This window comes from Geotrypetes seraphini, chromosome 6, assembly GCF_902459505.1.
Source record: "Geotrypetes seraphini chromosome 6, aGeoSer1.1, whole genome shotgun sequence".
Classification (NCBI taxonomy): domain Eukaryota; kingdom Metazoa; phylum Chordata; class Amphibia; order Gymnophiona; family Dermophiidae; genus Geotrypetes; species Geotrypetes seraphini.
In genome coordinates this window covers 51,437,667-51,463,960 of record NC_047089.1, presented here as the reverse complement: position 1 = coordinate 51,463,960, position 26,294 = coordinate 51,437,667, and the positions used below count along the sequence as shown (strand labels likewise).

General features: G+C 43.0%; 1 protein-coding gene across 2 annotated transcripts in view; it reads left to right on the top strand.

Moving 5' to 3' along the window:
• The first annotated feature begins 15,072 nt into the window (after positions 1–15,072).
• N4BP2L1 (NEDD4 binding protein 2 like 1) overlaps positions 15,073–26,294 on the top strand; it is a 34,633-nt gene continuing 23,411 nt past the window's right edge. Inside the window, exons 1-2 of one of the 2 annotated variants that reach the window (XM_033948469.1) lie at positions 22,913–22,968; positions 23,804–24,216. In XM_033948469.1, the coding sequence (XP_033804360.1) occupies positions 24,069–24,216 (148 nt within the window). In that variant the 5' untranslated portion in view covers positions 22,913–22,968; positions 23,804–24,068. Of the gene's footprint in view, positions 15,454–22,912; positions 22,969–23,803; positions 24,217–26,294 lie in introns of those variants that run through there. The other variant, XM_033948468.1, reaches the window with a different exon arrangement.

The window sequence follows — 26,294 nt, the reverse complement described above, 5'->3', positions numbered from 1 at the left end:
AAGTAGGGCCAGTGTTAAAACATGCTGGAGCCCTGGGAGTTAATGTTAAAAGGGGCCTAAAAGCCCACCAATAGGATGTATTTCAGATCTTTGTATTTAGGCAGGCTTGGGACCCTTTATAGTAGGCATGCCCAACAGGTAGATCGCGATCTAGCTGTAGATCACGGAGGGGTCAGAGGTAGATCACCAGCCCCACTAAGCTCCATCTCTCCAGCAGCTTGCCCCATCGCTAGGAGAGAGCTCGTGCCGGCAGGTCATCTGCTGAGGGCATGCCGCCGCTGCTGATCCTTTGCCTGTCTTTTTTTCCCTGCCTGCGGGTGTATTGGGGACGCATGTTGTTTTCGTGCCAATCGTTTGTGGGTATCCCATGCGGTCGCTGCCCGCACTCCGGGATGATACACCACAGGCCCAGCGTCATACCTGGGCTTCTGCCTCTCAGAATCACCCATTCTTACCCCCGCCCCAATATCCCTTAGAAGTATGTTATATACCAGGTGATATCCATTCGCCCAGGCTTTACCTGCTGGTCGCTTTATAGTTCACTTTCATTAAATGTTTTCAGACAGACACAAACAAAGTGTAAAGAATTTGGTGATTTTGGTGGGCTTTTCCAATTTTGTTCTAACTTGCCTATGCCTTGGGCTTTTCCAATTTTGTTCTAACTTGCCTATGCCTTGCCTTCGAATTGGTTCACACCACTGTGACTTTTGCTTGCCTCTGCAATTTTATGTTGCCTAGCCTTTGAGTTGATTCTACACTGTGTACAGAATTTATTAAATCGCGTGTGGTGGTATTTGAACTTGTTTGACGGTATTTGATTTTATCTGGTTTACTGGACAGGTGTTTGAGGTTTTTTTATGATTGTTTGGTATTTGATTCAGTGGCATACCAAGTGGGGGGCGGGGGGTGCACAGCCGGCTGTTCTCACTGCCTCTAACGCCAGCCCTGCAGCTCTGGACTTCACCACACCTGCTCCCCCCCCCCTCCCCGATCGCTATTATTTTAAATGTTATGGCAGCCACGGCGCTGTATCTATCGGAGGAGACTTCTAACCTCGGCCTGCCCCAGAACTCTTCCTGCAGCCACCGCCCGCCTAGGCGGGAACAGGAAGTTGCTGTTGCAGGAAGAGTTCCGGGGCAAGCCGAGGTTAGAAGTCTCCTCCGATGGATACAGCGCCGCAGCTGCCATAACATTTAAAATAATAGCGATCGGGGGGGAGCAGGTGTGGGGAAGTCTGGAGCTGCAGGGCCGGCGTTAGAGGGACTAAGAGATGATGGTGCTGCAGGGTCCCGTGTTGGGAGGGAGGAAGAAAGAAGAATAACCGAAGCATTGGCTATTTGGGGGGAGCAGGTGTGGGGAAGTCCAGAGCAGCAGGGGAAAGTATTGCTGTACCCAGCTGAAGGGAGAAGGAAGATGAGGGAGGGAATGAAAGGAGATGCCAGGGCTTGGAGGGAAGGAGGAAGGTATGCCAGACTAAGGGAAAAGGAAGGGGGAGATCTCAGAGCATGGAGGGGGAAGGAAAGATGGAAGGAAAAGAGAAATATGCCAGAGAATCAGGGAAGGGCAGATACCAGACTGTGGGGTGTGAAGGAAAGAAAGGATAAGAGAGAGATGCCAGAGCATAGGGGTTGGGTTGGTGACAGAGAGAAAAAAATGGAGAGGTGGCAGAGCTGAAATCAATTATGTACAAAGGAGAGAAGGGGCACAGGATAGATAGTTATGAAAGGAGCATAGAAAGAAGGAAGATGTATGGAAGAGAGAGAAGGCAGACATTGGATGGAGAGGGCAGTGACTGGAAGGGGCGAGACAGAAGGTGAACAGTAGATGGAAGGGGTAGAGAGAGGGACAGACACTGAATGGAAGTGTTGGGGATAGGAGGGACAGCCACTGAATGGAAGTGTGAGGGAGAGAGGGAGCAGGCGCTGGAAGGAAGTGGGGAGGAGAAAGAAAAAAGGGCACATGCTGGATTGAGGGACGAGAATAGAGTTAGATACTGAAAGGGGTGAGGGAAAGAGGTGGCAAGCTTTAGGTAGACAGTAAAAAAAAGGACATTGATGAGAGGGTAGTAAGAACGTAATCTAGACAGATGCAGAAAATAAATTGAAAAGGAAAATGAGGGAAGAAAGGGATTGCAGAGGAGAGGTGTGGGAGAGGGAAGGAGAGAGAGATGCTAGACCAATGGGGGTGAAAGGAGAGATGGAAGGGGGAGGCATACAGTTTCTGGAAGGGGCATAGAAGGAGAGAAGATGCCATATAGGGGAAGAGAGACGGCAGACAGTGGATGGAAGGAAGAGAGTTACAAGAAGATGAGGAAAGCAGAAACCACAGAAGACAAAGGTAGAAAAAAAATTTCTATTTATTTATTGCTTTAGGAGACATGTGTCACTGTTTCTGTGGTGCTGCATTGTATACAGAGTCCAGCTTCTTAATGGTTCAATTTAACCTTTGTCTATGTATTTCTATTTTATCCCCCCTTTTACAAAACTGTGGAGCGTTTTTTAGCGCCAGCTGTTGTGGTAGCAGCTCTGATGCTCAGAATTCTATGAGCGTCAGAGCTGTTACCACTGTGGCTAAAATCCACACTACAGTTTTGTAAAAGAGGGAGGGGTTAATTTGTGATTACATATTCCATACTAGGCGAAGGTGTTTTCTGTGTTCTGTGTGTTCGAAAGACATGGTTTTTTGTTAGGCTTGACTGCAGGATTGATCAGTACTAGTCTGGCTTGTTTAGTTTTACAATGAGTGTATTGATGTTGTACTGCTCACTGCAGTATGTAAGATGCTGCCTTTTCCTAGGTACTCATGTGTGACGTGTGGCTTGTTACTAAAAATCATGTTTTCTGTACAGATGGGCCCCGGGTGTCACATATGCTAGGTACAGCTATAAACAACTCAGATATATTGAAAACCAATGTATGTAGAAACAACACTTTCAATAGGAGACTGGTGTGGTCATAAGATGTTATAGTAGTACAAATTTTCTGCAGAAGCAATGAGAAACCAGTACCAGTTCTTTATTGCTCAAAAAGAAGGAAAAAACCTCAGAAAAGGCCCTCCCACCTCCACAATAGTGGATATAAAGGTGGTTAAGCGGTAACCTCACAGGCAAAACCTTCTTACAAAGTGAGCAATTGAGTAAAAAACTGTGCTTCACATAAATGCTGAATTAAAGATAGAGGAAAAACCCCCCACTTATCTTAGAGCTGATCGGCACACCGACGGAGGCCAGCGTTTCACCGACAGGCTACATCAGGGTGTGACCCGACCGATCAGTCTGCAAAACAAAGAAGAAAAGCAAAGGAACTTAGCAGTTTCACAATAGGTTTACTTCTTTCTATAACAAAACTGGAACGTACCTAATAAAGAGCGAATACCAATGCTTCAAAAAGTCCAAAAAATGGCTCCCATGGGGAGCTGAATGAAGTAAAGAACATTTAAGAGATAACTTTTTTTGTGACTTTTGATGTGAAGTCCTTATACACTATCATTCCTCAGGCAGAAGCTGTTGACATTATCAGTGATTTTTTAAATAGCATTCCAACATCTCGGATCCCTGTGGATTTTGTGATTAAACTGATGTCTTTTGCAATGGAAAAAAACTACTTTAAATTTCAAGATAAATTTTTCCAACAAGTCTCAGGGGTAGCCATGGGAGCGACTATGGCTCCCTCTGTAGCTAATCTGTTTATGCAGAATTTTGAAAATCTCTGGATAGTTTGTAATCCATTTTCTAACAAGACGACATTGTGGCTGCGATTCATAGATGACATTTTTGTCATCTGGACAGGGACAAGAGAAGAACTCGATCACTTTTATTCATGGCTCAATTCCAGACATCCCAAAATAGAATTTAGCATGACATGCCATTCACACCAGATTTCTTTTTTGGATGTCATGGTCATTAAAAATAATGATACTATCAATACTACTGTATTTAGAAAAGCCACCGATAGAAATACTTTTCTTGATTTCTCGAGCAACCATCCATTACCACTAAAACGCAGCCTTCCTACATCCCAGTTTTTCAGATATCGTCGCCTATGTTCAGAATTATCTGACTATAAATCACAAAGTAAACACCTGTACACCAAGTTAAAAACCAGGGGTTACCCAGAGTATACTCTCAGAAAAGCTTACAAACGAGCAAAGTACTTGAATAGGGATCTTTTGTTTCTTCCCAGAGACAAAACAACAGAAGACAACATAGCTACATGCATTTTGCAATATTCCCCGAGTGTGAACGGTATTACTAAGATCTTGAGGAAACATTGGGAACTTATGGCAGCACATCCCATGCACACCGAGACTCATCTTCGTATAGCATTCACCAGACAGAAAAATCTGAAGGAATTACTAAGTCCTGCTGATATTAGTTTTGCCTTATCTCAAACAAAGGGACTAAATACTGAACCAACAGGACATTTAAAGTGTGGTAAGTGCCTGACATGTTCTATTACTGTAGAGTTCACCGATCACTTTGTACATCCAGGCACAAGAAAAATTTATAGGCTCAAACATCTTACTTCATGCTCTACAATGTTCGTAGTATATGTTATTTTTTGCCCTTGCCTAAAGATCTACGTAGGACAAACCACACGGACTTTTAGAAGGCGTATTACTGAACATAAGAGCTGCCTACATAACAACAAGTTACAAGCTCCCCTGGTAGTACATTGCCTTGAGCAGAATCACACTTTCGAGGACTTACGCTGTTTTGTCATCGATCATATTGAAGAAGGAACGAACAATCGCCCTATGCAATTATTGCGAGCAGAGCAATTTTGGATTCACCTACTCAACAGTGAAGAGCCTTTTGGGCTAAATCAGAGATTGGATTGGAGCGCTTTTTATTAGGGTATTAGAACACAGCAAAAAGGAAGAAAAAGAAAACAAAAATTACACACAAAAAATATATACATATATATATACAGAAAAGTATAGAATCCACTGGGTTTTGCTAAAATTAAAATCAAATAAAAAATGCATGTTTCATTTTCTTTTTTATTTTAAGTTTTATATATACACATTCTTTAGTGTCTTTTTTATATTTTTTTAATATTTTTTTATTATTATTATTAGTTTTGTTTTCGTTCTTGGTTTTCATTTTTGTTCAGAGTGGAGAAGATTTTCCTCATGATTGTTTTTGTCAGATTCCTCTCAGCTGCTACGTCATCCTTTTACTCACTTCCGGTGGTGACGTTTCCCACCGCGAAGATTTAAAAACTGAAATCCCGGAGCCGCCCCATGGGAGCCATTTTTTGGACTTTTTGAAGCGTTGGTATTCGCTCTTTATTAGGTACGTTCCAGTTTTGTTATAGAAAGAAGTAAACCTATTGTGAAACTGCTAAGTTCCTTTGCTTTTCTTCTTTGTTTTGCAGACTGATCGGTCGGGTCACACCCTGATGTAGCCTGTCGGTGAAACGCTGGCCTCCTTCGGTGTGCCGATCAGCTCTAAGATAAGTGGGGTTTTTTTCCTCTATCTTTAATTCAGCATTTATGTGAAGCACAGTTTTTTACTCAATTGCTCACTTTATAAGAAGGTTTTGCCTGTGAGGTTACCGCTTAACCACCTTTATATCCACTATTGTGGAGGTGGGAGGGCCTTTTCTGAGGTTTTTTCCTTCTTTTTGAGCAATAAAGAACCGGTACTGGTTTCTCATTGCTTCTGCAGAAAATTTGTACTACTATAACATCTTATGACCACACCAGTCTCCTATTGAAAGTGTTGTTTCTACATATGCTAGGTACGCCACTGATTTGATTATTGGTGCCAGTATGATGAATTCTTATTTTTACTTTTAGAACTGCATGTATGGTTTTGGCATCTCCTGTCTTTGTATTGCACATCAGCCAGAGGTCTTCAGTTCCGATTGATCTTTAATACTTTTGGACAGTGACAGTTTTGGACTAGATTCAGCCAGTGTTTATACTAACTTAGCGATTTGGCCTTCTTGCATCCAGCCACCCCAGTATAACGAAGATGAGTTTTCCAAAGAAGAGCAAAACCTACCACTTTCATGGTGAAAGACAAGTGGTGTTGTCTAATTTGTAACGCCCCAGTATCCTTGCACAAAAAGGGTAATCTGGAACGTCATTGTAAGGCTCTGCATAGCAATAAGTTTGATGCTGATTTTCCACCCAAAAGTGAAATTCGTAAACTGAAGCTCAAAGAACTTAAATCAAAATTGGCGAAGCCAAGGTCACATTCGGACAATGCAACCATAGCATCCTTCAAGGTCAGCAACCTGATCGCAAAGAAATGAAAACCTTTCACTGAAGGGGAATTTGTAAAAGATTGTTTTCTTGAAGCAGCTGACAATCTTTTTCAAGGATTTAAAAATAAGAAAGAAATCATAGCTGCTATTCAAGATGTACAATTGTCAAGAAACACCGTAGTGTGGCGAATTGAAAAGATGTGTGGAGACGCAACTGAACAATTGTTGGAGGATTTTTCAAATTGTGTTGCTTTCTCACTCCAACTGGCTGAATTTATAGACATAAGAGACATAGCCCAGTTACTAGTCTTTATCCGGATGGTTTTTGAAGACTTCAGTGTTAAAGAAGAACTACTTGGAATGATTTATTTTAAAGGGAGAACTACCAGTCAGGAAATATTCAGTTCTTTCCATTCTTTTGTGACAAAGTGTAATCTTCCATTGCATAGACTTTTTTCCATCACTACTGATGGAGCAAGAGCAATGACAGGTGAGGTTAGATTTCATAGCCCTCTGTAGACAGCATGCTGACTTCCCAGATTTCCTTTCTTACCACTGCATCATTCACCAGCAAGTTTTGGCAAGCAAGAGACTCAATACAAAGACTGACATGGACATCACTTTGAAAATTGTAAATTCAGTTCATGGAAGATCACTTCAAAGACGGCTTTTCAATCTTACTCTTGATGGAGGGGCAGTGGAAATCATTTTGCACACAGATGTAAGGTGGCTAAGTAGGCACAAATCTCTGCAAATATTTAATGATTTGCTGAATGAAATAAGAAGTTTTTTTGAAGGAGAGGGGAGATGACCAAGCAAAGTTGGAAGATGAGGAGTGGTTATGTGATCTGGCATTTCTTGCTGACTTTACAAGTGAACTAAGTGATATGAACCTTGAACTACAAGGTAAAAATAAATGCATTGGCGAGATGTTGAGTACAGTTTCATCCTACAAGAGCAAATTTGAGCTAATGATTGATCTTGCAAACAATGCTTTTGATCATTTTCCTAATATGCAGGACCATCTGGGACAATATCCAAATTTTGATTTTTAAGAACGAGAAGTATGTGACAGAAATCTGTTCTGTTATCCAGGAATTTGAAAATAGATGCTGTGACTTCCCAAAAATTGGTACAAGTTGTGGAATACTTGTCATACCCATTCAAAGTAGATGTGGACATTAAAGAAACTGCAGCTGCTATCAGTAAAAATTACTCGTTGAACAAGCCATCTCTTGAAAACAAAATATTAACCCTTAAAAATTATATTTTTCTCAAGACCTGTGCTGAGCAAGAATCGTTTTAGAAGCTAGTGCCTAGAGACAAACTTCCCAACTTGAGAAGATGCAGTGAAGCTGTACACTTCTGTTTCGGTTCAACTTATTTGTGTGAATCTGCATTTTCCCATCTGAAAATGACAAGAGTACACAATGTTCCAACATGACAGATGCACATCTCCAAGATTCCCTGAGACTGGCCCTCACGCAATATTCACCCAACTTCAAAAAGCTGGTGGATGAAATGCAGGCTCAGATGTCTTACTAATGAGCAAGAGCAAAATATTTGATTGTACAAGATCAGCCTGGATCAGTACTCAACCTAAATTTAACACAAATTACTCAATAAAAGTTAAAGAAGGTTAAGACAGTTAAAGAAAGTTATTACTCAACTAGTGTTTTAGCCCGCTACATTAACGGGTGCTAGAGTAGATGTCTATTTTGGGGTGATTTTTTTTTTTCTTTGTCTCTTTCTCCTTGGACGCTGTCTGTCATTCTTTCTGTCTGTGTCTCTCCCTGGCCTCCTTACTTTTTATCTTTCTTTCTGTCTCCCTGGCCCCCTGTATTTCTCTGTTGCGCCATGCCTGCTTGTCTCTCAGTGGCCCTCTTCCTATGTCCATAGGTTCCATCCTATGTCCTTAGTGCCCTCAGTGACTCCTTCCTATGTCCTTAGTGCCCTAAGTGCCTCCTATGTCCTTAGTACCCCAGTGCTTCCTTCCCATGTCCTAAGTGCCCCCAGTGCCTTCGTCCTGTGTCCATAGTACCCCCGGTGCCTCCTTCCCATGTCCTTTGTGGCCCCAGTGCCTCCTTCCCATGTCCTTTGTGGCCCCAGTGCCTCCTTCCCATGTCCTTAGTGGCCCCAGTGCATCCGTCCTGTGTCCTTAGTGCCCCCAGTGCCTCCTTCCCGTGTCCTTAGTGCCTCCAGTGCCTCTGTCCTGTGTCCTTAGTGCCCCTTTCTATGTCCTTAGTGCCCCCCAGTGCCTCCTTCCTATGTCCCCCTCACTGCCTTCCAGACTTTAACCCAACCCCACCTCCGAAGCCAGCCTGCCTCCCTCCCATCCCCCTGTGTAGTAGACCCAATGAGCAACATCTTTAAATTTCTACACCCCCCCCCACACACACAATTCTCCCTGTATAGTAGAACCCGGCATTTTTATTTCCCTCCCTCCCATCCCCCCTGTGCAGTAGAACCAGTGATCAGCCTGTTTCCATCTTCCCCCCCGCCACCGTGCAGCCAACCCCATTGACCCTCCCATCCTCCCCTCCCACTGCGAGATGACCTACAAACCTTCCGGAACCAGCAGAAGTCCCCAGCACTTTAAAGACGCTGCTTTGCGACCTTCTAATGCCGATTTCCTCTGCCACGTCACAAAGCAGTGTCTTTAAAATGCTGGGGACGTTGCTGGCTCTGGAAGGATTTTTGTTGTTTCGGGGTGGATGGGAGGTTCAACGGGTGTTCGGGTGCGGCGGGGAGGGGGGGTGCTGAAGACGACGAACTGCTTCCTTATAGTGAGTCGAGGGAGGGAGTAGAAGCGCGCATTTGCACTCTTGCCAGCAGGGACCTACAGGAAAACATATACTTTCCATTTCCCTTCGCAGTTCTTACTAGATCTTCATCTGTTTTGTTTTTGCTTAATTTGCTTAACACATCCAAGTAAGGTTCATTAAAAAATTAGGGGGGGGGGGGAATCCTCCAACTTTATTGGGTTAAAATTTAAAATTGAAATTTTCATGGTAGTAGATCACTAGCACTTTTGGCCAGAAAAAAGAGATCACGACCTGTTCGAAGTTGGACATACAGTGGTACCTCGGTTTACGAGTGCACCGGTTTGTGAGTGTTTTGCAAGACGAGCAAAACATTCGCAAAATTGCCGCCTCGGAAACTGAGCGCGCCTCGATTTGCAAGCGCGCCCCCCCCAACAAACTGGCACCCTCCCCCCGCAAAAAGGCACCCCCCCGCCACCATCAGGAACTCCCCCTGCCGCCATCAGGAACCCCCCCCCCCGCCGCAACCTGAAGTCCCCCAGAGCCCTCTTTTTACTTTAATGTAGCACCGGCATGTCGGCCTCCTCTTCTGTGCTGGCCTTGAGCATGTGCGTATGCTCAAGGCCTGCGAGTTCACGTTCTCTCCGAGAATCTCGGGGGGGGACTTCAGGTTGCAGCGGGGGTGGGGGGTGCCCTATGACGGTGGGGGGTGCCCTATGGCGTCAGGGGGGAGGTGCCGGATCGCGGGGGGGAGGGTGTCGGATCTCGGGGCCTTCGGGGGGAGCAATGCTGGTTCTTGTGTGTGGGGGGGGAGAGCAGCACTGCTGGCCTCGGTGGGGGGTGGGAACGTATCAAAGCGAGTTTCTATTATTTCCTATGAGGAAACTCGCTTTGATAAATGAGCATTTTGGATTACGAGCATGCTCCTGGAACGGATTATGCTCGTAATCCAAGGTACCACTGTACTTGGAATAGTACATAGTGGGAATATTGGCATTTGCAGATTTAGGCACATAAATGGCCATTGGTACATACATGTATGTGCCAGCAGCCATATATGTGCCTTGCTGGCACATAAATGTTGATGATGTTAAGGTTAGTTTTGGGGTGGTTTGGGGTCTATAGGCTATAGGGAAGTTACATAGGCTATAGGCTTTGTTACATAGCTGTCCAAACCAGGCCTGAACTGTATTATTTTTTTTTTTAAGAGAATTAAGCTGTCAGCATTATTGGTCCAAGCTGGTATACTGAAAAACATTACAGTGTGGAGCCAGATTGTTTATTCTAGGTGAGATCATGGGACAGAAGAACCATGCTGGAAGGCCATTTAGGTCATGATGATCTGGGACAATTTATGCACACCCATGAATGTAGGCAGAGGGCAGGTCTGCTGATACTTCCCTTTGATAGGCCTGAGAATGGGAGATGTATGCTTAAGCTGATTAGACCTTTGCATCATAGGAACAATTCCTGTGACTTCATCCTCATTAAGCTGGACCAATCATGAATTGCCAAGCTCCATTACTTTTATGTTAGCCTGTCAACAACCAATGAAAGGACTTATTATTAATGGCTATGGAGACAAATCCTATATAACAAAGGATTTCCTGGAAGTTAGCCAGAGTGAGAAGGAGAAGAAGAATGTGAGCGGTATGAGGTAGAGCCAGAATGAGAGGTGAGAGCATGACAGACTGTGAGAGAGAATTTGTAGCTTCCAGTCCTGCAGAGGGACTGGAAAGATGTGCTATGGAGAAGGATTTCTTGCCTGGAAGGTGGTGATGGTGGGTTTACAATGAATATTATAAGTTTTTAAATACATTTTTATATCTGTATATGGGAGACCTCAGAGTGTGTTATGAGTAATTTTGCAGCCACAATAAAAAAAAACCACGGTACTCAATCCACTGTTATTGGACCTGGTTTCAGTTATGGGTCATCCAGTTCCACACTATTATAGGGCTCCTAGTGTGAGTATATGTGCTCAGATTTCACTGTGCAGCATCTATAAATAAACTACACTTCACAATATGAAAAAAATACTCTAGCCTTTATTAAAACATAAATGTGATTGCAAATAAAGGCCAAATGGCCCACCTAGCCTTGAAAAAAATCCAACCAACCCCCATAGTCCAAATAACAAAACATAGGAAAAATAAAATTAACCCCCCCCCAAAAAAAAAAAATATCACAGGATGTATTTCATTGGATGTGCCAAAGTAGAGAATGACACAGTAACAAATTTGTCCCTGTCCCTGCAGGAATTCAATTTCCCCATCTGCCTCAACTGTACAAGCCTCAAAAACAAGTTTTTGAGACTTATGAAGGTGGGGCAGGGACAGGAAAATAACTCACTGGGACAGGAAAATGAGTTCCTGCGGGGACGGGGACAAAATTTGTCCCTGTGTCATTCTCTGTGCCAAAATCCACTTCTTGAAGCCAAACAGGTTCTATAGAGCTCCATTTCAGACACTCTCTCACTTCACTCATTGCTCCTTGTACACTGAATTCCCATGTGGTCGCAAAGATGGTGCTACTGGATACCTACATGTTGGTGCCTTCTTTATAAAATTGCCTGGTATGGCTGGAGAAAGCAGAGCTTGAACAGTTGCACTGCTAGCATCCAACTTTACCCATTTTCACTGGGGAGATGGAAGTGCAGCGTAAGCTCAGGTTGCAAGACCAATGAGCGTGGCTGAGAACAGCAATGATGTCACAAGTATCCTTGGAGAAGAAGTAATCAGGTAGCCCTTCCCTTTTCCTGGTTATGCTGGGAGGAGGGGGGTGGAGCATAAGAGGTGGGCTGAGAGGGGATCAGGATCCGAGTCAAAAAGAGGTTTATGACACTGAGGGACAAGTTGGAAGTAAATCAGCTCTTTGGTAGGGGTGAGTGACATGAAGGAAGAAAGCCCTTGGAGTGGAAGGGGATTACGGGATGGTTGCAGAGAAGCACTGATGACAGCCAAGACAAGGCACAAAGGTTAAAAAAATTATTCTTCCATGCTACCTGAAATTTATTTCTTTTATGTAAATGTTATAATGCTCTAGGTACTTTCATATGTTTCTTGCATAATTTTGGTTTTCTCTGGGTATAATTCCTTAAGAAATGACATGTTATGAAACCTACTTCATGCTTGCTTTCACAAAGACAATCAAGATATGCAGTTATTTGACATAGAAATTAATAAATGAGCAGATCCCTTACAGGCTAATAATTTGCAAGAAGCCAAAATAGAATGCCTACTGTGGAAAAAAGTACTGAGCTTGATAACTTGATAGAACAGATTAAAACTGTGGGAATATCATAATTGTTTTTAAATGTCACAGTTCAATGTTTTGCAGATTCCTTATCCTCTGAAGACTATGTGGTTCCTCTTGACTGGGGCATAGCAAGGATGATCCATTCACAGTGGAAAACCTCTGTGAAGGTAGTGATCTATATATTTTTTTAAAAAATCTATTATTTGCCTATAATATCATAAAATGAGATGAACATTTTTATTACTGAATAAGCAAATAGATGATAGATATGTTGAGAATGAATCAATTTTCAATAAGCATGATCCTCTTAAGCACGACTGATAATTGGACAGCACACAAAAATAGGAGTCATCCCATCCCTTTTATCATTTTCATTGCCCTTTTCTGTACCTTTTCTAATAATGCTATATCTTTTTTTGAGATACAGAGACCAGAACTACACACAGTATTCAAGGTGCGACCTTACCATAGAGCGATACAAGGGCATTATAACATTTTCATCTTTGTTTTCCATTCCTTTCCTGATAATTCCTAACATTTTATTTGCTTTCTTAGCTGCTGACGGTTTCAACATATCCTCAACAAAGACACTTAAATTATTTTCTTGGGCAGTGACTCCTAACATAGAACCCAGCATCACGTAGCTGTAGTTTGGGTTTCTCTTTCCCACAAGCATTACTTTGTACTTGTTCACATTAAACATCATCTATCATTTTGATGCCCAATCTCCCATTCTCACAAGGTCCTCTTGCAATTTTTCACAATCCTCTTGTGATTTAACAACTTTGTGTCACCAGCAAATTTAATTATCTCACGAGTTATTCCCATCTCTAGATCATTGATAAATGTTAGAAAAACAGTAGTCCCAACACAGACCCCTGGGAAACCCCACTATTTACCCTTCTCCATTGAGAATATTGACCATTTAAAGTTAAACCTACTCTCTGTTTTCTGTCTTTCAACCAGTTCTTAATCCATAATAGGACATTACCTCCCATGACTTTCTAATTTACTCGGAAGTCTTTCATGAGGTACCTTGACAAATGCTTTTTGAGAATCCAAATATACACTATCAACTGGATCATCTTTATCCACATTCTCGCTGGTCTCCCATTTAACCACCTCGCTCTCCTTCAGTCCATTCAAAATGCTGCTGCACAATCTATATTCTGCCAGAGTTGCTTTGCTCACATCAATCCCCCCAAGTTGCTTAATTGGTTCCATATCCATCTCCACATGTAGTTCAATCTTCTCTTATTGATGTACAGCCCCTTGCCCTATGTAGATCCTCAATATCTCTCCTCCTTTACCTCTCCCTGGGAACTCTATTCATTGGGCAAGGCTCTCTTATCTATACCCTGCTCTTCTACTGCCAGACTACGTCCCTTCTCTCTTGCGCCGTACGCCTGGAACAGATTGCCTCAGTACATTAAGCTCCCTCTTGTGACAGTATTCAAATCTTGGCTAAAAGGCTACTTTTTCAAGGTTGCTTTTATCTCATATCCCCCTTTTCCTAAAGCACCCACTGTAGCCTCCTTCTGACTCTAGGCAGGTCACTTGCCATTCCATTGTCCCAGGCACAAATTTGTACCTGCATTATATAATGCATGATTTAGCAGTAGTAAGACCCTCTGCAGGGATCTGCTTTCCCCATAGCTCTTGTAGCTAAGCCCCTCCTTCCTGTGACTAGTCTTCCCATTGGCTAGAGCCTACCACAACTTCTGCAATGGAAGGGGGTAGCATGGAGAGGTGCTGCTCCTTCCCCATCTCTTCCTGCCACGTGTGCCATTTCCCTTCCCCTGTAATGTTCCTGGCATAAGCAACAACCCCCCCAACCTGATGTCATGCCAGCTCTTCCTCTGATGTCACTTCCTAGGCATGGGTCCAGGAAGTGTCAACGCTGGTGCAACAGCCGATTGGTGGTTGCCACTCACGTCGGGAACATTACAGAGGTATGGGGTAGAGAAATGTCAAGGAGACAAATTTGTCCCCGCAGCAACTCAATTTCCCCGTCCCATCAAGTTTTGTCACTGTCCCATTCCTGTAACCTCCGCCTTAACCACACAAGCCTCGAACACTTATGATTTTAAACTGTTTGAGGTTTGTGCAGGTGAGGACGGAGCTTGCAGGAATGGGGCAGGGCCTGAAAATGAGTTCTTGCAGGGACGGGGACAAAATTTGTCCCTATGTCATTCTCTAGTATGGGGTAAGGGAAGTAGCGCACATGTGTGTGTGTGTGGGGGTGGGGAGGTGTGTGTTAGATAATTGTAGAGGAGGACAGTGTCTGTGCCCTCACCAAGATGGGGCTTGGGGCAGACTGCCCCCCCCCTTACTATGCCACTAGGCTAAACTCTGAAAAATATCCACATACTTAGCCATCCTTCTGGCTTTGAGACAGGTAACAATCCTATCCTATTGAATCCTGCACATATTTGACAAGGCCTTCCTAAACCTTTGTACCCAAGGTATGATGCCTCATTACTTCTGACCTTGATGCTACTGCTGGTGGATGTTGATTCTGAGCTTTAAAAAAAAAACTGTTAAAGTTTTTATGCTATTTAAAACATTAATTGTTTTGTTATCTGCGGCTTTCCTATTGTACTAATATATTTTAAGTAAGAGCAGGGTTGCAATTTTCATTTTTGATATGCAAAATTGATTTAACTACGTTTACCTGATTTGTTGATTTAAAAAAAAGTATTATGAGAAGCCTAGGTCACAGGACCAAAATGTTCATGGGCTGGTGCAGCCAACTTATAAAACCTATCCCTAGACTTTAGGGGAAAAAAGTGAGTTGCAGCTCTCTGCAGTGCACGAACTATATACAGTATTGGCTCTTCCTGTTCAAGCTTCGCTCGAGCAGATTCCTGTTGCCTTGTGGAAATTTGCCGCTCGTATTTAGCAAATTCAGAATTCCAGGGCTCTCAGAAATTCGTGTCAGAATCCACCCGTTTGGGTGGGTATCTACTGTTTGTGTGGGCCAGAGAATGAGCGCAGAGGAGCCGGCTAGACCCGCCCGCCGTTTCTCTTCCTGCTGGGCTAGCGAATGAGAGCGGCAGAGCAACCATGGACGAAAGTCTCCTGCGCACCTTCGGGGGGCTCAGCCTGCGCGAGACAAAGCGGCGAGGCCGAGCTCCCCCGCCCGCTCGCCCCCGCTTCCAAAAGCAGCTCTATCTCCTCCGCGGGCTTCCGGGCTCCGGGAAATCCACCCTAGCAAGGTAAGACATTCACTCAGCTGAGAGTGAAACGACACCCCTTTCCTCCCGCCCCCACAGAATCATTTCGTCCAGATACAGGACTATCGCAGCCTCTTGCCCTGCCCCGCTCTCCATCCTGATTTGGAAAGGCTCATTCCCAGCCCCCTCCCCGACTTCCCGCCAAATTTGGGGGACTCTCGCCTCCGCCCCTCGATCTGCCCACCGAGATACTGCAACTTGGCGCGACCGTGCTTTTGCTCCCTTTGGGTGGAGTCGAGCTGCTGAAAGCTGAAATCATCTTAACATTAAGGAGAAGAAATTGCTGCAAGAGCAACCTCTGAATTCAGACAAGCTCTCTAGCATCCCAACTTCAAACGCTGAAGTACCGTAGTTCCCCGTAAGACGATCGTTACTGCAATTATTTCAACTTTGGAAGCTGGGATGCTAGAGAGCTTACTTCCGGAATCAAGCCCCAAATCGGTAAACGTGCAATTTCCCAAATCCGAAGAATCGGTGACTACGTAGAACGCTTTTTACACGGTCCTATGGATTCCAAACGTTCCTGTAAGTCTGTAAGACCCTTAGGATTAAAAAAAAAAAAAAATAGTGCAGCTGGTAAACTGAAACCAAAACTGACCAGGAAGGCGCTGTAATCTCTAAAAGTATTACTATAAAGTTGAAGAACTGAACATAAGCTGGCTTCCTTGCCCTTGTAGCTATTCTTTTTAAGAGTTAAACTAAAGAACTTCATTGTTGGAGTGTACTGACACAGTTTTACAAAGTGCAAAGCATTACTGAAACGAAACAGCAACATGGAGGAGAAAACAACAGAATTGCATCATCTCCCATTCCCTCTGAAAGCTTCACCAGTGAGACATTGCTACCGTTTATTTAATTCTGCATTGACGCAGGTGAATTTTTTTTTTTGGTGGGGGGAGCGTTTCTGAATTAATCAGTGGTCTACATTAGCAGAGGATTAACGCATGAGCCCTTACTGCCTACAAAATGGGTGGCAGTAAGTGCTCACATGCTAACGTTAATGGCTGCGTTGCACACACAGCAACATTGGCACATGGCTACTACTTTGGAAAACAGAAAATCGTCCAACTTGGCAAAAGAACCTCTTAGTGTATCTGAATATAATTCACTGTGAACTATTACTGAAAAGATGTGAGCAAAATCCAAATACTTCCCCCCTTTTTTTTTTTTTTTTACAAAACTGTAGCATGGTTTTTAGTGCCAGGGTATAATTTTTTCCAGGGTATGAACTAACAACATTAGTGTATGACCTGCCTAAAAAAAAAAACAAAAACCAAACCTAAAAGTGATAAGCCTAAGCCTAAAAAGGCTTTCTCTAGGTCTATTTTAATAATGGTTTGTGCACTTTGCAACCAGGAATTTGTCCAAACCTTTTTAAACCCAGTCATGCTAACTGCTTTTACCACAAGCTCAAGAGCTTAACTGTGTTGAGTGAAAATATTTTCTCCAATTTGTTCTAAAAGTATCACTATATAACTATGTCCCCTACTTTTTGAAAGAATGCACATAGTAAATGATGGCAAAAAAGACCCTCACAGTCCATCCAATGGTCTGCCCAAGATGGCCAGAACTGCATTCAGCACTCTGTACAGGCCCCTGTCACCCATGTTCAAATGCTGGTTGTGAAGCAGCCAAACATGACGAGGATGATACATGATTATAACTAAGACTTCTAGTATTGAACTTACTAGTCAAGATGTCATCCCTCTCCCCTAAGTTACACAGCACTCCCACTTGCAGTAGGTGACAATAAAATGATCTAATACACAGGAGTTGTTGAAACTTCACCTGTCTCTTGCCATTTGCAGGACATATACTAGTGTTTCTCAACTTCTTCAAGTCAAGTATGTAGAGAATGACACAGGAACAAATTTATTCACATCATAGTGGGATTTCAATTTTCTGTCCTGTCCCTGCGAGCTCTATCCCTGCCTTCCCCTGTCCCGTCCCTGCAAGCTCTGTTCTCATCTGCACAAGCCTCGAACACATTAAAATCATAAGTGTTCGAGGCTTGTGAGGTTAAGGCAGAGCTTGAGGGAATGGAACAGGGACGGGAACAGAACTTGCGGGGATGGGACAGGGATGGGAACAGAACTTGTGGGGCTGGGACAGGGGAATATTGATATGCCCCGACCACCAACTTCCCAAGTTTCACCCCAGACTCTGCCCCCATAATAATAGTACTAATTGTAATGCAATTTCTTCCATTCGTTTTTCATATACATCCTCTATAATAAAATCCTAAGCGCGTATGCACACTTAGAACTCTGTGATCCCTGCCTCCGTGGCTGCGTTCTATTTGTGGCACATGTAGCGGCTTGCAGTGCGTGCAGCGATTTGTCTCCTGATAGCTGGCGGCTAGAGCAACGGCAGGAGGGTTCCAGCCTGGACGAGTCGGACAGGGTGCGGGTGCTGCTAGGTGTCCCATGCTGGTAAAAATTCTGCTACTGCTGCACAGGGAAGTGGAGGGGGAGAGGGAAAGGGGGCTGCTTTAGGGGGAGGGGTGTGCTGGGGGGCAGACAGCAATCTTGGTTTGCTCTGGGGGGGACAGAAGGGGGCTATGGAGAGACAGGCAGGCATAGCGCAACAAAGAAAGACAGGCAGGCAGGGGGCCAGGGAGAGAGACAGACAGAAAGAATGACAGATAGGGGGCCAGAGAGACACAGACAGAAAGAATGACAAACGGGGCCAGAGTGACAGACAGTGGACAAAGAGAGAGAGACAAAGAAAAAACAACAGACAGACAGACAGACAGCGGCTCAGGGAGAGACACAGACAGAAAGAATGACAAATAGGGGGCCAGAGTGACAGACAGACAGCGGCCAAAGAGAGAGAGACAAAGAAAAAAAAAAACCCCAGACAGACAGCGGTCAAGGAGAGAGAGAGAAAGAAAGAGACAGATAGACAGGGGGCCAGGGTGAGACACAGAAAGAATGACAGACAGTGGCCAATGAGAGAGAGACAAAGAAAAAAAGACAAGACAGACACATCTATTCTAGCACCCGTTAATGTAACGGGCTTAAAGACTAGTTCAATATAATCTTATTAACAATACATAAAGGTAACCACAAAATTACTACACAAAGCACACTGTATGCAGAGAAAATTTTAATCATTTATATTCTGGGGGTTTTTTCCCCCCAAAGAGGTCAAAGCAGATGACTTTAAAATATGCAATGTCGCCTCAGTAACTGCTACAAAAAAAATAGACAAATATAGTGTAAAATATAGACAGCAGATATAAATTCTCAAATCTGACATAATTGAAAATAAAATAATTTTCCCTACCATGTTCTCTGGTGATTTTATTTTTCTAATCACCTTTTCCCAGTGTCTGGTTGCACTTCCTTCTGTCTGTGTTTCCAGGGCCTTCTTATCCACTGGCTGTCCTTCAATTTTTGCCCTACATCCGTCTTTGGCATTAACTTTTAACATTCAACTTTTTTCCATTTTTCTGCTCTATTCTCAAAATCTACTTTTTAATGTCTTACCTTCCCTCCCTATCTCTTTCCTCTCTCATAGTCTGGCATCTCTTTCTTCTTTCCGCCCACTTTCCATGGTCCAACATCTCTCTCCTTTCTTCCCTCCTTCCCCTATAGTGGTCTGACATCTCTCTCCTTCACTTCCTCCCCCCCCAGTGGTCCATCTCTCTCCTTCCTTTCCCCAGTCTGGCATCTTCCTCCTCTCCTTCCATTCCCTGGTCTGACAACTTTATCTCTTTCCCTCCCCTTTCCCCTTCCAGTGGTCTGACATCTCCCTCCTTCCATCATCCTTCTCTGGATCTAACATCTCTCCCTCTTCCCAGTGTAATATTTATCCCTTCCTTTCCCCTACAGTCCAAAACTTCCCCTCTGTTCTTCCTTTCTGGTCCCTTCCACCACTCCAACATTTCTTTCTCTCTATCTCCAGCATGCTTCCTCTCCTCTGGTCCTCACTCCTTTCCCCAACATATCTCTCTATCTTAACGTCCATAAGTCCAATTTTTCACTCTCTCCCTCTTCCCTTGAATATCACATTTCTTCCCTCCTTTCTGTCCTCCCCATCCAACATCTCTCCCTCTCTCTCTCTCCATGTGTCCAACATTTTCTGCCTCCTGCATGCTTTCTCTCTCTCCTCATCCCTTCCCTCAATTGTGATATCCCTCCTTCCTACCCCCAGTCCATATCTCCCCACCCTACTCACAAATAACATGCTTTCTCCCCAGGCACCATTTCTATATCCCCTCCACCCCTATGTCCATTTCTTCCTCTCTCACCCCTCCTGCAACAATTTTCCTTCCTTCCCTCCCCCAACCCCACTCAAAACTAACATGCTCTCTCCCCATGCACCATCTCTCCCTCCCCTCCACCCCATGTCAATTTCTCTCTCTCGCACCACTCTCATCTCTCCTGCAACAATTTTCCTTCCTTCCCTCCTTCCTAACCCCATTCAGAACTAACATGCTCTCTCCCCATGCACCATCTCTTCCTCTCCTCCACCCGATGTCCATTTCTCCCTCTCTCACCTCTCCTGCAACATTTTTCCTTACTTCCATCCCTCCAACCAACCCCACTCACAACTAACATTCTCCCTCATGCTTCAATGGGTTAGTTGCAGCGATTCCTACGTGTTGCCTACCGCTAACCCAGAAGCCTCTCCTCTGCTGCATCCTGCCTGGGCAGAAACAGGAAGTTCTGACAGAGGGTGGGACCTGGCAGAGGAGAAGCTTCCAGCTTATCGGCAGGCAGTGTGTAGGAATTGCTGCCACTAACCTGTTGAAGCAACAGAGTAGTGCGGGAAATGCAGGGACTGTGGAACCAACACTGCAAAATTAATTGCAGGGGCAGCAGCGGTTACAACAGTGGCTCCACCAGGGGTTGAGGAAGGAAAGCGGGAGACCCAAGCAGTGCTGCATACCCACCAGCAATTCGTGTACCCGTGCCACATGTTGAGAACCTCTGACATAGACCATAGAAGTCTGGCATTGACTTTAGTTCCCCCGTGTTGAATTTGGCTAATCTTCTTGTAGTCACTTGCCATTTGTGGAACACAGACCATAGAAGTCTGTCTAGCATTGGCCTCAGTTCCCACTTCAGCAGCCATGTCGTGTTTCCATCCACTTTCTATTTAGGCATCCCTTGTACCTATCCCATGCATTTTTTTAATTCGCTCACCATTTTTGTCTCTACCACATATATCTGGCATCCACCACCCACTCTGTGAAAAAGTATTTCCTGATATTATTCCTAATTATTAATACAAGGAGACAATTTATCTTCTCTTGTACAGCACCGCAGACATGGAACGCCCTCCCTATGTTTTTACGGGAGGAGAAAGAATTTGCTAAATTTAAAAATGAATTAAAAACTTTTCTTTTTAGAGATGCATTTGCAAGTTAATCTTTTATCTTATTGCTTTGTTTATTTTATTTCCCCCAATTGTCTTATTATCCTTTTGTATTTTCCTTTGATGTCTCCTCTTTTCTTTACAAATTGTATTTCATCCTTCCTTACCTTGTGTTTAACAATGTTAATTTTTAGCACATTAAGCTTATTTATTAATTGTATTGACTGTCTTGTTACCCTACATATGTAGTTTTTAAAATGTACACCGCTTAGAAACTTGGTTTAAGCGGTTAATCAAGCCATCTAATAAACTTGAAACTTGAACTTGAAACTAATATTCCTAAGTCTACTTCCCTGCAACTTCCAATCATGCCCTCTAGTTCTATTGCCACTACGACTCTGGAAGAGGTTTGTTTGGATATTAATTCCTTTCAAGTTCTTAAATATCTGTATAACACCTTTCTCCTGTTCTTCAGCACATACATAGTCAAACCTCCAGTATCTTCTCATATGTCATAAGGTACAAACCCTGAACCGTTTTTGTCACCTTCCTCTGAACCTCCTCAAGCCTTTTTACATCTTTGTAGAGCTACGGACTCCAAAACTGGACACAGTATCTCATACTTCAAGTGGCATCAATATGTCCTTTATTCAGCTGGTTACTCTTCTCTCTGTTCAGCCTTGCATTTTTTGGGCAATAGCCACCACCTTGTCACATTATCACCCTTCTTTGTATCTTTCCCGATTTTGTGATAAGATTTTTGAGATGTGACAACCAGAACTGCACGCAATAATCAAGATGTGGCCGTACTATGAAGCACCATAGAGACATTATAATATTGCTTGTTTTATTCTCTTTTCCTTGACTAATAATCCAAATATTCTGCTTGCTTTTTTGACCACTGCCACACAAAACAATCAATTTGTGTTTACCTGTTTCACTTGACTTAGGATTTTCTAGATCCCTTCAGTTGTCTCTTCTCCAAGATGAAGAGCCCTAACCTTCGTTAGCCTTTTCTCATATGAGAATAATTCCATCCCATTAATCATTTTGGCCACTCTTTGTACCTTTTTTGATTTTGCTATAAGATTTTTGAGATGCGACAACTAGGATTCTTTGCTTATTTTTCTCTTTTTCTTGGCTACCGTAATTCTAATATTTTGGTTTTTTACCACCACACACTGAGCTGATTTCAATGTATTATCCACAATATACCTAGAGGTGAAGAGTGGCCTAGTGGTAGAGCTGTTACCTCAGCACCCTAAGGTTGTGGGATCAAATCCTAGTGCTTCTCCTTGTAACCATGGGCAAGTCACTTAATCCTCCATTGTCCCAGGTACAAAATAAGTACCTGTATATATATAAACCATTTTAACGTGTAACCACAAAAAAGCAGTATACAAATCCCATTCACTTCCTGGGAAGTGATTCCTAATATAGAACCTAGTAACATATAACTGTAATTTGGGGTATTCTTTCCACTTTGCACATGACCACAATTAAATGTAATCTGCCATTTGGATTTCCAGTCTTGTAAGATCCTCCTGAATTTTTTTTACAGTCCACCTACCTTTGAATAACTTTATCCCAGAGTTCTGTTGGCAGCTCCATGTTTTGCAGGTTTAGACCTTGGCTTGAAATTCACTTCCTGCAACAGAAACAGCTTTATTCTTCAGCCAAGAAGCTTAGAATCTGCTCAACTACCGTATTTGCAAAGAACTGGTCTTTATTATATTATGGGACTTCTTAAGGCTTTTTTTTTTTGAGACAAAGATAATTTTCTATGACAAAGGCAGTGCAGACATGCTTTCAAATCTTTTGTTTAAATTATTTTTCTTAATTACTTTTTAAGTACTTTTACATTTGTTATTGCTTATTGACAGTGTAGACTATTAGGGGAATAATCAAACTTTAAAATGTCCAAAAAAAAGCACCTATGTCTGTGTTTGGACATCCTAAATGTTTTTCTGAACATCTAGCAGAATTTCTTAGCCACTGTGTGTCCAGAGTTTAAAGGGGCGTGATATGGGTGGGCTTAGGGGCAGCTTAAACTTGGATGTTTTGTGGTGATAAAACATTAGCAGGATGTCACAGATGGAACTTAGACATTTTCACTTAGAACTGTTTTGGAAGCATTTAAGTGCCACAAAACTGAACAGATGACCACTGGAGGTAAGTAAGCATGACTCCTCAATGCTCCCCCAGTACTCACTAACCTCCTCCTACCCCCCCCTAATTTCTGACCCCCCCTAGTACATACCTCTCTCTAGAACAGCAGCATTTTCTTTGGGAAAGCTTAGTAAAGTAGCAAACAGGTGTCTTAAGTAGTCTAGTGGGTGGGCTAGTGAACCATAGAGAGGAAGACCTAGGAACAAAAGCCCCTCTAACCACTATATTTATGGTTGAAAGTGTAAGGCCACCAAAACTCTATTGCCATATAGGTGCTGCCTGTAAAGCCACTTTGACTTTTTGCATTAAGCGGGATATCAAATGTACAATAAACATGAACATAAGGACTATTGGGGTGGTAGACAGGTGGATATTGTAGGTATTAGGGAAGTTTTGGGGGACTCATCATAAATTATAAGGAGGTTATGGTAAGATGTACTTCTGATACCCTTTTTATGAAGTTCACAGCCGTGCTCTCTAAGGTACTCCTCTGCTCTGTTGGGATGTTTATGGGGCCAGTCCATTAGAATGCTGCTACTTCCCACGTCTAAGTGGTGTCCAATTGGACATTTCTAACTTGGATGATTTTGGGGTCAAAAATAGGGTATAAAGTTAGGCATCCTGGTGGCCTACACATCCCAACGGCCTAGATGTAGATGATTTTAAAAAATAAATATATTTTTTGATGTATAGTGGTTCAGCTTTTAAAAATGGACATTTGACTGGAGGAGTCAAGATGGCGGCGGTGTGTGAGCTGAGAGTAAGACGCAGTTAAGAGCTGATAACTTTTGGATTTCCTGTCTCCATTACCTGTTTTTTGATCGCTGTAACTTTTCAGCGCTGCTGCATACGAAGAGGAAGGGCCATACCCTCACCGGCACTAGCATCTACACCAGTCCATCAGACGGTCGATCACTTCTTTGAAACTCTATCAACGACGACGCAAGTATCAGGAGGTTTGAATAACCCAGCATTGGACGTAGGTTTGGGAGCGCCTATTGCCCTTTCAGGCCTTGAAACATCACTTTCACCCCCGTCTACCCTTAATCCTCTGTGACCAGCTGTAACTGGGACTCTGGGGCAGGAGACTCGCGATCCAGGAAATGGATACATGGGGTCTCCCAGCAAGGGCAAAGCTGATGGCTACAATCAAGAGGGCTGAGATAGTATTAGCTCCCACGGAGGCTTCCTTGAATGATATCTGGCAGCTGCTGCAACGAATGGAGACTAAAATGTCTGTCCACAGAAGAGGTAACTAATATTACAACTAAGTTGGATACCTTAATTAAGACTGTTGACTTGATGAAAATGGAGTTTTCAGTCCAGGCCAGGCAAACACAGGAAGAGATACTACATTTACAGCAGTTTGAAGCAGCTACAATTAAAGATAATTTATAGGAAACTTGAACAGTTAGAAAATTATAATCGGTGGTTAAATCTTCATTTCCTGAATTTTCCTTTTGCCCCAAGTGTTGTACCTATTGATTTTCTTAAGAGGTATTTATTTGAGAACTTAGAAATTCCCCTAAATAATATTTCTCCAATTAATAAAATTTATTATTTGTCAAATAGAAAGGCTGTACAAAAGGAACTAGGAAAAAAGAATGGTCAAGAGCCTCAGATTGAAAATGTGTCTTTACTTCTTGAACAAACTTTAACAGCTGACATGGAGAAAGCTACTCTTTTGGTGTCTTTTGTTTTTGAACAGGATGCTAATATGATCTTGAAACTATATTTCAAGAATTCTCAGAAATTATTTGGAGGTCAGAAAATATGGTTATACCCCAATGTTTCTAAAACCACTCAGGAATAAAGAAAGGATTTTCTTTCCCTAAGTCAAGAGACAATCAAGTTAGGTGCTACATTTCTTCTTGCCCATCCCTGTAAGTGCCTGGTTAGGTACTTGGGTGTTAAATATACATTTTATTCTCCAGAACACTTGAAGCAGTGTCTAAATATTAAGAAAATCATCAAGGAATGATTTTGAATAATTTAGTCGTTGATTCAAACTAAGCTTTTTCTCCAAATGATATGTATTTAATTTCTCCTTGTAATATACGTTGACTACCCCTATCGTTATTGTGGTATAAGAAAGGGGGATTAAGAATTGGATATAAGAATTTTATTTTTGAATAATTTTCCTTCTCTATGTTTCATGCAGCAAGATGTATTCTTGTGAATTTTATTTGAAAGGTATAAATAAGTAAAAATGGACATTTTTGTGCTTCCAACTGGATGTTTTGCGGAAAACACCCTTATTGGATATAGACATCCTTTTTGAACATGGCCCTCTATGTTGTATAAATCTGAGAAACAATCTCCTATTTTAGTGCATTTTGAATTGGCTGTTATAGACAGCAGAATGTGAAAAATGTAAAAGTGTGTGAAAATATTTACAAGTCACTGTATGAATCTAATTTTATGTCCAGGTGTTTGAATCAGTGGCATACCTAGGGTATGTGACACCTAGGACTGATCATTTTTTAAACCCCTCCCATATAAAAAGAGATCAGAGGAGCACCCCCTAGCAGCTGCACCCAGGTGAGACACCCCTTCTTGGTACGCAAATGCCTGAGAAAGGGAATTTTGGTCTCCAAAAGTTAGTAAAAAATTATTAAAATTAGTCCAATAAAAGATTACCTTATTTTCATTTTCTGTTTATAAATGTTTATCAACACAGCTACAATACTACTTTATTCTAAAGCAACAACAAAAAATTTTCTACCTTTTGTCATCTATGGTTTCTGCTTTCCTCATCTTCTCTTCACTCTCCATTCCATCCAGCGTTCACCCCCTTTGTCCCATTTTTCTCTCACTGTCTCCACTCCCTCCCCCATGCTCTGGCATCTCTCTTCTCTTTTCCTTCCCTCCTTCCCACCCCAACTCACCCCATGGTCTGGCATCTGCTTCCCTTCCCCGATGCCATGGGATCTCTCTCCTCTCTTCTACCTCTCCCTCCATGCTCTTGCCATCTCCTTTCCTTCCCTCCCCTCCCACATGCCCTGGCATCTCTCTCCTCTCTTCTTCCCTTCCATCTCTCCCTCCCCCTCCATGCTCTGGTATCGCCTCTCATTCCTTTCCCTCCCTCATTTTTTCCTTGTCTGGCATCTCCTTGTCTACCTTCCTTTTCCTTGCCCCTTTCCCCTTGGTCTGGCATCTCTTTCCTCTCCTCTTTCTTCCCTTGTCTTCCTTCTCTCTTCCTCCTTCCCTCTCCCAAATTGGGTTCAGCATATCTCACCCCCCAGTCAGCAGCACAGCATTCAGAACTTGCTGCTCTTGCTGGCATCGGGCCTTCCTCTCGGCCGGGTCTTGTCTGTTTCCTGTTTCTG